This window comes from Castor canadensis, chromosome 2, assembly GCF_047511655.1.
Source record: "Castor canadensis chromosome 2, mCasCan1.hap1v2, whole genome shotgun sequence".
In the NCBI taxonomy this organism is placed as follows: domain Eukaryota; kingdom Metazoa; phylum Chordata; class Mammalia; order Rodentia; family Castoridae; genus Castor; species Castor canadensis.
The window spans coordinates 87,916,594-87,930,034 of record NC_133387.1 but is presented as its reverse complement, the minus strand read 5'-3'; the positions used below and the strand labels follow the sequence as shown (position 1 = coordinate 87,930,034).

The window sequence follows — 13,441 nt, the reverse complement described above, 5'->3', positions numbered from 1 at the left end:
TATAGAGGAGGGGTCCAAGAAACATCTTGCATGCTTCTGGAGACAGCATCTTGCCAAGAATTGCAATTTACATTGGAATAGGATGTCATCATTGTGATTAATTTCATAAAGACCAAACCTTCCAATAGTACATCTTTATCACACTGTGTGCTGTGATGGGGGATGGGTATAAAGGTCTCTTGCTCCACCCTAGTGACCCATGACAGTTAATTTAAGCATGAGCTGTGCCTTCTGATTTGACAGCAGACCTGCTGTCATCTTGTCATGGCAACTGGCTATTGTTTGTGTGTCATTTAGATGTTTTTTAAAAAGTAAAAAAAAATCCTTTCAAGGTAGAAATAATACTTTCATAATTAGTGAGAATGTTAATTTCTTTTCAAAAACAAATTAAATCTCTGGCAAGAGGGTTTTGAAAACAGATGTTTGGAAATGTTTCCATCTTACTGTAAGCACATTACAAAAACGAAAACATGCTTAAAACCCAAGAAAATTTCAACAAAAGTCTTAGCACAAAAAGATAGATGGGATTGAGAAGTGCATTTTGGGAATTACCATAGCTCATCTAATGCAGCCTTTCTCACATTTGGATCTGCAATCTGTGTGAACTGTCTTTTTCAGTTGTGATGGACTTTGAAAACAAGCATTAAAACAAACCGAACATTTCATTGCTACATCACAAGACTAAACCAAGGTTTTTCCAAAAATGACAAAGCATATCAACCACATTGATCCTATCAGAGACATTAAGAGTAATGTTTTAGAATGCAAAAATGTTTGCACCATTAAAAATCAAATATAATTTAAATGTTAGATATTTTAAATTTCACCTTATTTTATCCTTTTGCAGTTTCCACTTTGATTAAAATTTCATAATTATTTGTATAGTAGTTGCATGATCATACTTATAAATAATAAATAAATAAACATATTTTGAGTATATCTCCAGAAATTCCTTTTTTTGTTTTTTTGAGTACCATAGGGAACAAAAACCTTATGAATGGCAAGCAGATGCTCTACCACTGAACTTCACTATCAGCCCCAGACATTTTTTAAGTGATAAGGTTAACAGCAAAAATATTTGAACATGGACTGGCAGAATAGCGTAAGTAGTAGAGCTCCTGTCCAGCAAGCGTGAGGCCCTGAGTTCAAACCCCAGTACTGCCAAAATTATTTGAACATCACTGTTGAAAGAACAGAAGGACTCTATTTTTTTAAACTCTTTTCTTTTTGGTTTTTTATTGATAGGTTTAAACTTGGGGCCTCACGCTTGCTAGGCAGGAGCTGTAACCACTTACGCCATGCTGCCAGCCCAAGACTCTAAAAGTAGCCTTAAACTTTGTATTGCTTCTATTAAGTTAAAAGAAAGTATCTTTATAATATGTGAGAAGGAACCAATGGAGGGGGGAGGGTGGGAAGAAGGGAAGAAGTGGGTATTACCTTGTGCTTTATTTCGAAAGTTCTAGAAACTTTTAGAGACAGTCCTATTATTATTATTAATTGCAGTACTGGGGCTTGAACTCAGAGCCTATGCTTGCTAGGCAGGTGCTCTACCACTTGAGCCACTCCACCATCCCTTGGAGACAGTGCTGTACCCAAGAGAAACTAATACACATTTGGATTATTATTTAATCCAAATCATTTAATGATTTATTTATATCACTTAATGAGTTCCTTATATGAAGTCCCCAAATAATCTTTTCTTGTCCCACCAAAAATATCTATGGTTAGAAACCAAGGCCCTAGCTCTTGTAACAAGTCACTTGACTTAACCCCTGACCTACAGAAAGTGGTGCTCCCTTACTCTCTTCTTATAAGCATAAGCCCCCTCCTATACTTGCATCTGATCTACATGGGTCATGGCTTTATCAGTCTTATGCCATGAAAGTCTCCAATTTCAGGCTCAGAAACTATTTCATTCTTCATGCTAAGCTTTAGAGGGGTGATCTCTGGTCTTTAAGGCTAGCAACCAAGGTGACTGAGTGAGGTCCATTCAACTCCACTACCACTAGGGGGCGTACACCCTGGGATGACACTACCTGCACAGATTTCTTTGCCTTTTCTTGCGTATTGTAGTACATTAAAATACTGAAGATTTAAAAACACTCAGAAAACAAACCTGAAAGTGATTCGTTTTGTTGTTCCTAAGACCTGGAAACTACTAATTAAAAGCAGATTGTTGTGATTTATATCTGCTGGAACCCAAGGAGAGACATCTGTTCAATCATTTTAAAGGGATGTTTGGCAACCTTGGGAGTGTGACACGGAGCTGTGTGCATTCCCCTGGGCTCTGTGCATTTGAGGAGGAGGCCAGAGCTATGGTTGCCACATAACCAGATTTTGTAGGCAACTTCATCACATCTAGCCAGATCTTTTGAGAAAATATTAATATTTTCCTTAAATTTTTTAAATTTCAAATCACAGAAGTAGGAACTGTTCATTGCAAAGAAGTATTACATAAAATCTTCCCTGTCTCCAATGCCACCCCACGCATACTAACTCACCCCTGTACCTCCCTGCATGGTCTCTGGTCCTGGATATCAGGTGGCAAAAAGACAAAAAAAAGGTCCACCAGACAGATGTCAAAGCTCAGCAGAAAGATAACAACCTCACAGGCAATTTCCATAGGAATGTTTACAATTGAAAGTCACACTCATCTTATAATTTCTGATAGTACCTTAAATTTTCATACATGAATCAAAGATGGAAAGAGAAGTGCTTTGAGGGCTTAGGAAGAGGCATGGTGTGCACTGAGAGCAGGACAATACTGTTCACAGGTTTGTGAATGCAACATCTTCCAGCACGGTGTGCCATATTACTTCTAAGTGACAGGAACTGTTGTGGGTGCCAAAGACAGAGACAAATCTGAACTAACACCCTTGCCCTTGAGATCCTCTAAATGAAATAAATGAAAAGCATGTGATAGGAAGGGGGTGACCACTGCATAAAGAATAGTAATCCCTGGTCTCTGGTAACCACTGCTTTTACTCACAACTTCTATGAGATCAACTTTTTAAAAATTCCATGTATAAGTGAGAAAGAACAGTGTTTGTCTTTCTGTCTGGCTTACTTATTTCACATAATATAATATCCTCCAGGTTCATCCATGTTGTCCCAAATGACAGAACTTCATCTTTTTTATAGCTGAATAGGGAAGGGAAGGAGAAAGGGTGGAAAGTGGTTCATCAATGGGTTCAAAGTCATAATTAGAACGGAAAAATAAGTTCTGTTATTCTGTTGCATAACAGGAGGACCATAGTTCACAATAAGGTATTGTATATCTCAAATAGTTAGAATATTTTGAATGCTCCAACCACAAACAAATAATAAATATTTGAGGAGGTGGATATGCTAACTGCCCTGATTTGACCATTAGACAATGTACACTTGTATTGAAACATCATAATGTACCCCATAAATGTGTACAATTATTATATATCAATTAAAGCAGGGAAGACTTGATATAATGGTATGATGTAATACCAACATCCTGCTTCAGCCTTGGAAGGTCCAAAGTGCAAAGAGAGCAGAGAGCAAGGAGTGGCTAATGAGTCCCAATGGAACTGGCTTTCCAGGGGAAAAGAGTGGCACTGCCAAAAGCTGACCCTAAGCATTGGTGTGCCAGGAACGGTGAGGCTCTGAGCACCTGCATCTGCCTTTCCTCCTCTTCTTTTTATCCTCCTCTCCACACTATGAGTTCAATTATTTTGTTGCAAAAATCTGAATTCACAAATGACTGCCCTAAACTTCTGTAACAGAGAGAGTAGAAGTGCCAAGTCCATGCCAGGGGAAGATCTAGAAAGCTATCTCCTTGTAAGTCCACCCATCGAGTGGCATTCATGGCAATATGAAATTTTTTTCTGTATTAAAATCCCCACACACTGAGCAGGCTGTCCTTTACCAATTCCCATCCCCCGGGGAAGAGCAATGTTCTTAAAGGAGGACATTTTGAAATGATCCCCACAGTGTGACTTACTGGAGGGAAGTGCCAGAGGCTTTGGGGCAAAAATAAATGAAAGTTAAAAATATATATATAGCCTCTATCAAAAGCGGCTTGGACTGGCATTGCCCTGGAAACTGAAGCTAGTCTTGGGCACAATGACGGGAATAGTGGAGATGGATTTTGTTTACGTAAGTGAGGGTCAGTCCTTTTGGAGTGACATTTCAGCTGGATGTGTTTCCCTGGGTAAAGCTGTGTGGGCCAGAAGAAATGGGATCTTTAATGTCAGTGCTCCCTCACATGAGCTCTGCTGTCCCTGAAAAACCTTCATATTTGTTAAGCTAGAGCCTCGGGGTGGTTCCTTGAGTGTTCTAGTTTCTTACATAATGAGAAATTGAACTCTCTTCTGGCCTCATAAGAAAACCAAGCTCTATGGAACTTGGCTTTCATGCTCAAAAGCCTTTCTGGCTAGATGGTCAGAGGGAGGAGGTGGTACCAACTCTGGGAACATGTGATTCTGAACCCTAGTTCCAAATTTTCTGTTATTTCCAACTTGTTGGTAAACTCTTCTCTCTCTCTCTCTCTCTCTCTCTCTGTAGTGGAGTAAAAAGAGTTGATAGTTATATATTCAATTTAGGAGCATTGCAAGGATGAGAAAAAGATTCAGTAATCCTGTATTATTAGGATATGTCTCTATTTACCACCAGGGCCAGTAACTTTGGGGTGTACCCCTTGTTCCCCAGCTCAGGTGTGAGTCCAACAGCCTCCTTGGAAGCCCAAGTCCTGCTGGTTGTGGTGAGCTGTTCCCCCTCTGTCCAAAGCCACCAAGTACAGCAAAGAACCTGGCATGTGGAGCAAAGAACAAGGCAGGATGAGCTTCTCTCAGTCAGAAGTTCAACACCAGGAAATGTACCATAGGAGTGGGGAAGGTTGGCAATGAATAGTTTTTCTATGTGTCCCATTCTGAGAGATGCCTGCATCATAATATATATCTGATAAATAAAGATACACCCTAAAAACTGGCCGGAAAATAAGTAAGGAAGTGAGATTTTTCCAGAAAACAATCATAAAACTTAATATATGCCTCAAACCACATATAGGTTTAAAAACTCTTTTTTCTCACATGTGCCTGGATAAGCTTCATAAAACCACATAAAAGGATGTTATGAGTACTGGAGAGAAAAATTGAGGTTGCAGGAATCATCTTCTGTTCCTGGCAGTTAACACCTTTTATGTTTAGCCCTATAGCTGTTTCAAACTGTGATCATTCTCAAGCTCCAGAGTGACCCAGTGCAGTGCCCCTCCCTCTCAGCAAGTGGCTTTGTCTCCCACATGACTGAGATCAAAGCAAGCCAACACTGGATCTCCATCTTCCTTTGCTGCAGCATCATGACACATACTCTTTTTCCTAGCTTGGTCCTGACCTCTCGTCTCGGCGCCCTATCTACAGCTCCAACTGTCTTCATGGAAACAGCTCAACATGGCCAGGCTTGTCATCTTCCCCCAAACCAGAAGCTTCCCTCCATTTCCCTCAGTCTGCTGAGAACATCCTCCATTCTCAAAATCACCAGTCTTTTCTTGTCCTTCCCTTATATTCAGCCAGTGGTCAAGGCCCATCTCTCCACTTCAGCAACACCATTTGCATCTCCCTTCTTCTTTTCCTTCTAGTTTCTAGATCATTGCATAGCCTACTGGAATATCTCCTTCCTTCCAACTTTTCTCCAGTCCCAGATATATCCCAGACAGAGCTAGTATTTTTGGACAGTAATATTTCTTTTTAATTTAGGCATTCATATTTTTTTCAAATGCATCTTACTGAAATAAAATCAAATAACTTGGATATATGAAGATTAAAACTATGAGAGCTCTCCCCATATTCAACCTCATGCTTAAAACAGTATCATTAATAGTTTATTTATCTTCTAGCCCTTTCTCCATGTGTTTTATTATTAGTGACTATTGCTTATACAAATGGATTTTATTCTAAAACTTCCATACATGCATATAATGAACTTTGATCACATTCACCCTCCTTATTACTTTTTCTTATTCCCCATCTCATCCTCCCTTTTAAAAATTTTTAATGATTTCATTATGCTCTTTTCATATATGTATATAAAGTTCTTCAATCATATTCATTCCTCACCACCATCTCCTTCCCCTTCTCCTTCCCATTGATTTCCCTACAACAGTCCCCCTTTCACCTTCATGTCACACACACACACACACACACACACACACACGCACACACAATTTCATTTTCTAATGCACAACTCAGATCTACGAACTCCCTGGCTTAATGGCTGCCAAGTGCTAACAGATGACATAAAAAAATCCCCTAGCTTTGAAAGCATGCCACAAACTGGCTCCAGCCTCTGTCTTTAGGTTTCTTCCCACTGCTCAAATACTTGCATTCAGATGAGATTATTTACCTCACTCACATACCACCTCTATTTTCTCTTGTTCATGCCTTTCTGTCTACTCATCACACTCGATCAAGTGAAATCCTGCTCAGTCCTCAAGGGCTAAGCAGAAGTGTAAGATGCCATTAAACCTTCTGCCTTCCTTAGTTCCTCCCCTCCCTCCTATCCAATAAAATCACTTTCTTCTGTGCATTATCTGTGGTGCTCCTGAAACACACGTTCCTGGCCTTCTGTCTGAATTGTTTGCAGTTTTCCTTCCTCTTTCCACTGAACCCCCAGCAGCGCAAATTGTGTGAGTTCTACTTCCTAGTGGAAGCCAGGTTGATGCCAGATCCCAGAGTGGAAGTGTTGCTGGGTGGAGCATCTGGGGAACCGAGGCCATAGGCACTGAGGATTTCAGCCTTGCCCAGAAGCAGAAGGCCACCAGACTGGAGGGATCATGGAGACAGACACAATGTGACAAACTGTTAGCAGAGGATCCTTCCCAGAGCTCCTGTCACTGCCTACAACTGTGGCAAATAGGAGAGGTGGAATAACTGAGATGAAAATCCCACTCGTCCAGACACTGTGAACTTAAAATATAAAAGAAAATTAATGTAGAATATGAAGAGATGCCATATTTCTTATCACTTGAATTTCTGGACTGATAGCTATGCCTGTTATTTTTAATACACAAGTCACATCTGTTCCCCATGAGGAAGAGAATCTGACTTCAATTTGACAATACATTTTGAGTGCCTACTATGTGCCAGGCACTCACTATGATCAAAGACCCCCCTTAAACATGTCACAATTGGTTGGAGGTCAGTGTTCAGTTAAATGCAGACCTGTATAATACTTATTGATAAGCATGAAAGAGAAAATCAAGCAGGGTGAGGGAATAAAGTGAGAGCAGAGGCTTTCTGACAGCCAACATCTGGGCAGGGCCTGAAAGAAAAGCAGTGATAAGTCTCATCTGTATTGGGGGGTGGGTTTATAAAACAGGCCCTGTTGGATCAGTTAGGGACCCAGGTCCTAAAAGAGAACCAAAGCTTAGTTATGGACCAGGGGAAAGGTTGGGATGGCCTAGCCTTGGGAAGTGGCAGATCAAGGTAAAGACTTGGGACTTACTCCTCTTACTCCTCCCCTGGAGGGCAAAGCATATACTTCATACCCAGGAAGAATTTGTTTAAGAGAGGACAACTCACACATGGCTACTTATGTCTTGATGAGAAATAATACATAGCACATAAAAATACAGAACACCAAATTGAACCATAAGTTCATAGCACAGATATAACCATTTTCAATATTATTCTTCTAGGTTTTTTTGTTCTTTGTAGATTCTAATGTTTTCACATTGAAGACAATATGTCTTGTGTTCTTCACTTCATCATATTACAACTTTTAATATCCTTTAGCTCACTGAAATTCTGTTTCTGTCTAACTGGCTTCAGCAACTTGGGAAAAGTGGTCGTGTGGTGATTGACTCTCTCAGGGCCATAAAGGATGCTCAGTAGCCTCTAAATTTTATCTGGAAGGTTCCTCCATAGGCCACCAAACTCTGTAGACCAAGGCCAAGTAACAATGTGCTGGCCCACATGAACTCTTTTGGCCACTTGCTACAAGATGCTAAAATCTGGTCTTTAGTTCAAGGAAGATCCTCATTTCACAAAGCACAGGCTTTGTCATAATTAGCAAGATGTTGCCAGTGAAAATCCCCCTGTTTGGAGTGGAAGCATTAGAACTTTTCCTAGAGAGGCATTCTGTCCCCCACCCAGGCCTTTGCTTTCTAGTATCTGCCACCATTCTTTTCTAATTCTCAGGATCCATGGCTCAGTTTGATTTAGCATCTACAACATGTGGCTTCTTAAAGGAGCTATGAAACATAGCTCAAACCAAATTAAACTACCTACGGGTACAATCATAAATTCAAAAACATAAAATGTATTTGCCTCCAACCATGAAAACAAACATGCCTTGCTTTTGAAACAATATATCAGAAAGGACTTAATAGAAATCAAAGAGCGAAGCCAAGCTCTTCTCTGCTTGGGGCTCCTACCTTTCCATCTGCTTTGGGGTACCCTTCTAGAAGGTCTGTAGGGCCTGTGCTGAGGCACCCCTTTAGCCCAGGAGGATAGAAGGATATGTTCGTGGCCAGAAAGGAAGTCCCCATTAAGTGTTTTTGAGGCAAATGCAAATTTTACAGGTGAAGCAACATTTTCTGGTCGGAAGATGTTGTTGGCTGTGTTGAAACAGTTTTTGCCCATGAGCAATATATGAATTTATTCAAGACTTGCATTACTGGAAAGAAAACAAACCTAAGGCAGGCCCAAATTAGTGGGAAATTTAAGGGGGAGAAAAAAACCCACCATCAACAACAAACAATCCTCAGTTTGACTGAGATGATTAAAGCCAGATGGAAAATGGACCCCAGGTGCCCAGGTGGGTGGGATGTCTAAGGACAGAAGCAGCTCCATATCTGCCAGCACTGCCCAGCACACCAAATCACTTGCAAAGCAGAGAGGTATTTCCTTCCTTTCTTCCTGTTTCTCCTCCTCCTTCTCCCTTCCCCCACTTCCTCTCTTCCCCTGAAGCAGTGAGGATGTTGTAGGATCTTTTCCAAATGACAAGGTACTGTGTGATGGGGCAAGAACCAATACTGAAATAGGGTAGGTGGGGTGTAGGATTGCAGTGGTTTCAAATTGTAGACATGATTTCTCATCACATCACTCTCTCTAACCTCTAGATTTCAAACTAACATTTCCAGGCTGTAGAGAGGCAGACATTCAGCTGCCTCTCTATGCCTGTCTTGCAATCAGTGCTTGGTGGGTTATTGGAAGCTTTGAGCTTAACCAGACCTGCACAGAACCTCAAGCCAAATTCTATCATGTGGTCTCCAATGTCATCACACAGGGCCTCTGGCAACAAAGCCATTTTCTAATTGCTAATACCCCTTTCCCTTCTAGCTCATCCTGCCAGAACCATTTACAGCTCTGTGTCTGAATCTGCACAGAAAAGGTAGTTTTTCCCCCTTTGGTAAGATGGTTTCCAGAGAACAACAATTTCCAGAGGACAAATGAATATTAAAGTTTTGTTCATTACTCTCAGTACAGTGGTGAAAATATTCAGGGATCTTGGGGCTGCAGAAGGAAAAAAAAATGTTGCAGAAATTCTTTAGGTAGTTTTTTTTTTCTTTATTTTTTAGCACATTGGTGACTACATCCATTTAGTGAAGAATAATTTGTTGGTGTTTTAATTCAATGCAGAAGGCCCTAAAAAAAAAATGACAGGAACACTAGAGCATGTCTTTAGCTCATTGTATCTGGTCCTGTATTCACAGCTCCTAGCAGAGTATATGGTAGTTTGTAAATGCTCACTCGTATTTATTGTTGAATAAACTGAAGCATTTTCTGATGGGAAATTGAGTTTGGCCATCTTTTAAGTTTTTGTGGTGTTTTATGTGACACAGAATTATTTATCTATCTTTGACTTAAGAAAAAATTTTACCTAGTTCAGCTCTTAGGAGATAACAAGAGTCTTAACACAGAATTTTTAAAAATCTAGCTTACTTTAAAACTTCAAGCTCCCACTAGGTGTTCAGAAAGCCACTCCCATTACAAATAAAAATTCTATCTTTGGTCACAGCAGTACTCAAGGATGCCTCTGTCAGATACAAGCTAAGACCTGCAAGCAATAACAAACCAACCAGTTGTCCACCCCCACACACACCTGAGAAGACATTCTGGATTCCAGTAGAGGGGACTTAATTAGACACGCAAAGATGAAATTTTTCTCAATTCCCTTCATCTTCAGGTAAACAAAAAGTGTTTAATTGTGAAAAATACTGCCCATTGTTTTGTTCTTTGTCACTCTTAACTATCTGAGTCAGTGGTTGAAGAGTTGAGAAAATATACAAAACTCTGCTTTTTACAGTTAGAAAAAAAAGGCAATTTAATAGCTTAGAACTTCAACAACTATTGGCATCATTCCAGATGAAACCGGGCAGTGATTCTTAAGTGACTTTTTAAATGTTTCTTTCATTTATAATGAAAATATAAACTAAAATCCTGATTGTTCTGCAACCTTTTCCCAGAGAAGAAAGTCTGTCCCAAATGTGTTTGGCTAACAATGCCACTGATATGCTCAGGAGTAAAACAGGGCTGGGATAAAAGAGGGAGGACTGAGTCCTTTGACCAAAATTTAGATGTAGACATAGGAGCTTCCTGGGTTTTCTTTGAACCTAAGTATAGTGGGTCTATATCAGTAAGAGATAAAAGTAACCTTTTATCATGTCAAATCTTGACCTCCTAAGAGTTCCTTCTCACACACCGAAACTTAAATTTGGAGTTCCAGCAAGAAAATATGCACTGAGAGACACACCAATGCACCACTGAGAATTTGGAGATGGAGTTTTCATGTTCCTCCTGTTTTGATAGTTTGATAAAACCAATTTTTGTTAAATGTGAAAATGATCCAGTTACAAACTCACCGTGGATGTGACTACCTGGACGCTTTGCAAATCAATGTTACCATTTCTCTCGCATGACTGCTTTTTGTGCATTAAATGTTCAGCATTAACTCTTTTGTTAACAAAATTAGAAATGAATATAACACTGCGGGTGGCTATTACTGAAATATGAAAAGTAAACAAATTTTCCTTTTCATGCTTTCTTACTGTTTCAACTGAGTATCTGGAAATATAATCCATGCATCTTTAGGATCCAACCCAACAAACAGGAAATACCACTTAATAGCATTTAAGCTTCTGCAAGTTAAATGGACTTGGCTATTGAGTTCTTACCAGTATTAGTTGATTATTAGAAAGCTATTTTGTTAATATGGCTGACAATGAAGTTGACAGTGTAACAGCATTAACCCCAAAGCAGCTTTGGTTTGAGACTTTAATTAGAATTTCTATATCATAGCAATTTGGATTTGCCAAGGATTTAGGCCTTAAAGGGATTATGTGAAAGATTATAGTTTTGAATCCTCATGGAACAAGACTGAATATTCCTTTTAGGAATGCAGCTTGTATATGCCTATTCACCAGGATGCTTGTGGATGTTTGAGGATTTCTGTCACATTCTGAGTTGCTATGACAGTGTAGACCAGCTGGAGAGAATTTCTCCTAAGGGAAAGGCTGATTGGAAATTGGCATGGCAACTGCAAACAGGACCTAGTCTTCCTCTCTTCAGAAAATTCAAACAAGTCTGAGAGCTAGAAATAGATGGCAGAATCATCAGAACACCCAAAAATTGAGAAGGTAGCAAAAGTTCTGCTTAATTAATTAAAGATAATAAAAATCAGAAAATAGCTGTGGGTGCTGTTAGCACAGAGCTAGGTAAAAGCAGAATGCCATTTGATTGAGAAGGGACTGGGGCAGCCTCCTGACATGCAGAGCATCGTGCTAGACTAGGCAGTCCTTCAGCTCCTATGTGATCAAGGGAACTAGCTGAAGGATGAGCAAGAAGTACTGCCCACATGTAAATCATGTAAAATGACTCACAATAAAGGAAAGAGTGTTTCTAAGGAGCAGTGCCCCCATGAAAGGGATGTGGAATATGCCCAATCATAAATTTAATGGACTGCTATTTGAGTTATTGAAACTGGAGTTTTAAGGCCCAGGCCCAAATTCCAGGGGTTCCACATATCAAGTCCAAACTCACCTCTATACACAAAATAATAAAAATGGGTAGTGATGAAGGGCAGAAAAAGGACATTTATTACACAGCACAGGACACACTGCAGGAAGAGGCAAAGTAAGCATTTCCCCTCCTCTTCAGCCACTTTTGGAGCACAGACATAAGCTTTAACTTTAAATAGGCAAAGAATTTGGTGCAAGGGGTAAATAATGTGTATAATAATTGAACATTCAGGTCACAGGTGTGGCCTGGTTGGCCATTATTGAGGGGTTCCAGAGAAGTTGCTATCATTGTCATTATTTGAGAGGAGCAATCTTGTCAAATAAAGTCGTCATTGTTGCCTGGCAGGTCATCTGTCCTATGGAGGTTTTACTGCTCCTTTCCTTGGAGGCAGTTTTTTCCATCCCTCCATGTAAATATGTTATCCATCAGTCTTATCTTTCCAGGACTCCAAGGTGACTGCAAGGTGAGTGGCTCAGGATAAAAATAGATAGAAACGTGGAGACAAGGATGTCAAGCTTTTCTCTTGCTTTTAGTTAATTTATGGGCCCAAGTAGGGAGTCAGTGCTTTTCAGCAAAAGCAGTTTAGGTACCTGTTACAATTCCTCCCCATGTTTAAACATTTCTCAGTCTTGAGGGAATTAGAATGTTGGTCAATCTGGCTTTGCAGATTTCTTGGCCATTGATAAACTAGTACAGGAGAGGGGAACAAATTGTAATTCCTAAAATATCTAAGTAAAAAAAAAAAAAAACAACTGTTGTTTAAACCTAAAACTAGAAACACCATTATAAAGCAGAATACAATAGGGATTAAAAAGTCAGAAAACATCCAATTGAATAAATTGTGTAGAGAGGTCTTCTTTTTTAAGTATCTCCATGTGTGGACTACTAATAATATGTTTGGAGCCAGTAAGAATAGCCATTTTTGTCTCTACTGAAATAGAAGGCCTTGGCTAAAAATATGCATTTGTCTTCTGTCAGAAAGGCCTGGAAGGGTTTTAGTATCAGAGAGAGGCACACATAAAAGCACTTTATTTACCATCTCTTGGCTTTGGTTACATTTGCAGGGGTTTCCACAAGTGACTCCATTTGGATTCTGAAAACTTTCCCTCTTTTCTGAGGAGTCTATCCCCTTCAGTCCTAAATTAGATAGACAATTCTTGAATGCCTTCATTTTAATTATATAAGAAACTTGGATAACTGGTTTTCTGAAGAGGCAACAGTTTTAAATTATTAACTTTATAATACCAATTTAAGAACCATCCTAAAGATCTTCATATATGCATATACATACATATACACACAAAATATTTTAAACTAGGCTTGTCACAAATATTCATTTAAGTGCACATAAGATAATCTAGAAATGAAAAACAATAGTGGACACAAGCACACTGATCAGTTATTTCTAGGACTGAGATGTGCCCAATGCTGTGCTTTTAGAGGCTCATCGTAGT

The 13,441-nt window shown here is 39.6% G+C and overlaps 1 protein-coding gene across 1 annotated transcript in view; it reads left to right on the top strand.

Annotated features, from left to right (window-relative positions):
- The window catches only part of Cpvl (carboxypeptidase vitellogenic like), a 135,977-nt gene extending 125,118 nt beyond the window's left edge, over positions 1-10,859 (top strand). Inside the window, exon 13 of the mRNA XM_074065203.1 lies at positions 9,988-10,859. Coding sequence (XP_073921304.1) covers positions 9,988-10,023 — 36 coding nt within the window. The 3' untranslated portion in view covers positions 10,024-10,859. The remainder of the gene's footprint in view (positions 1-9,987) is intronic.
- Positions 10,860-13,441: the final 2,582 nt, after the last annotated feature.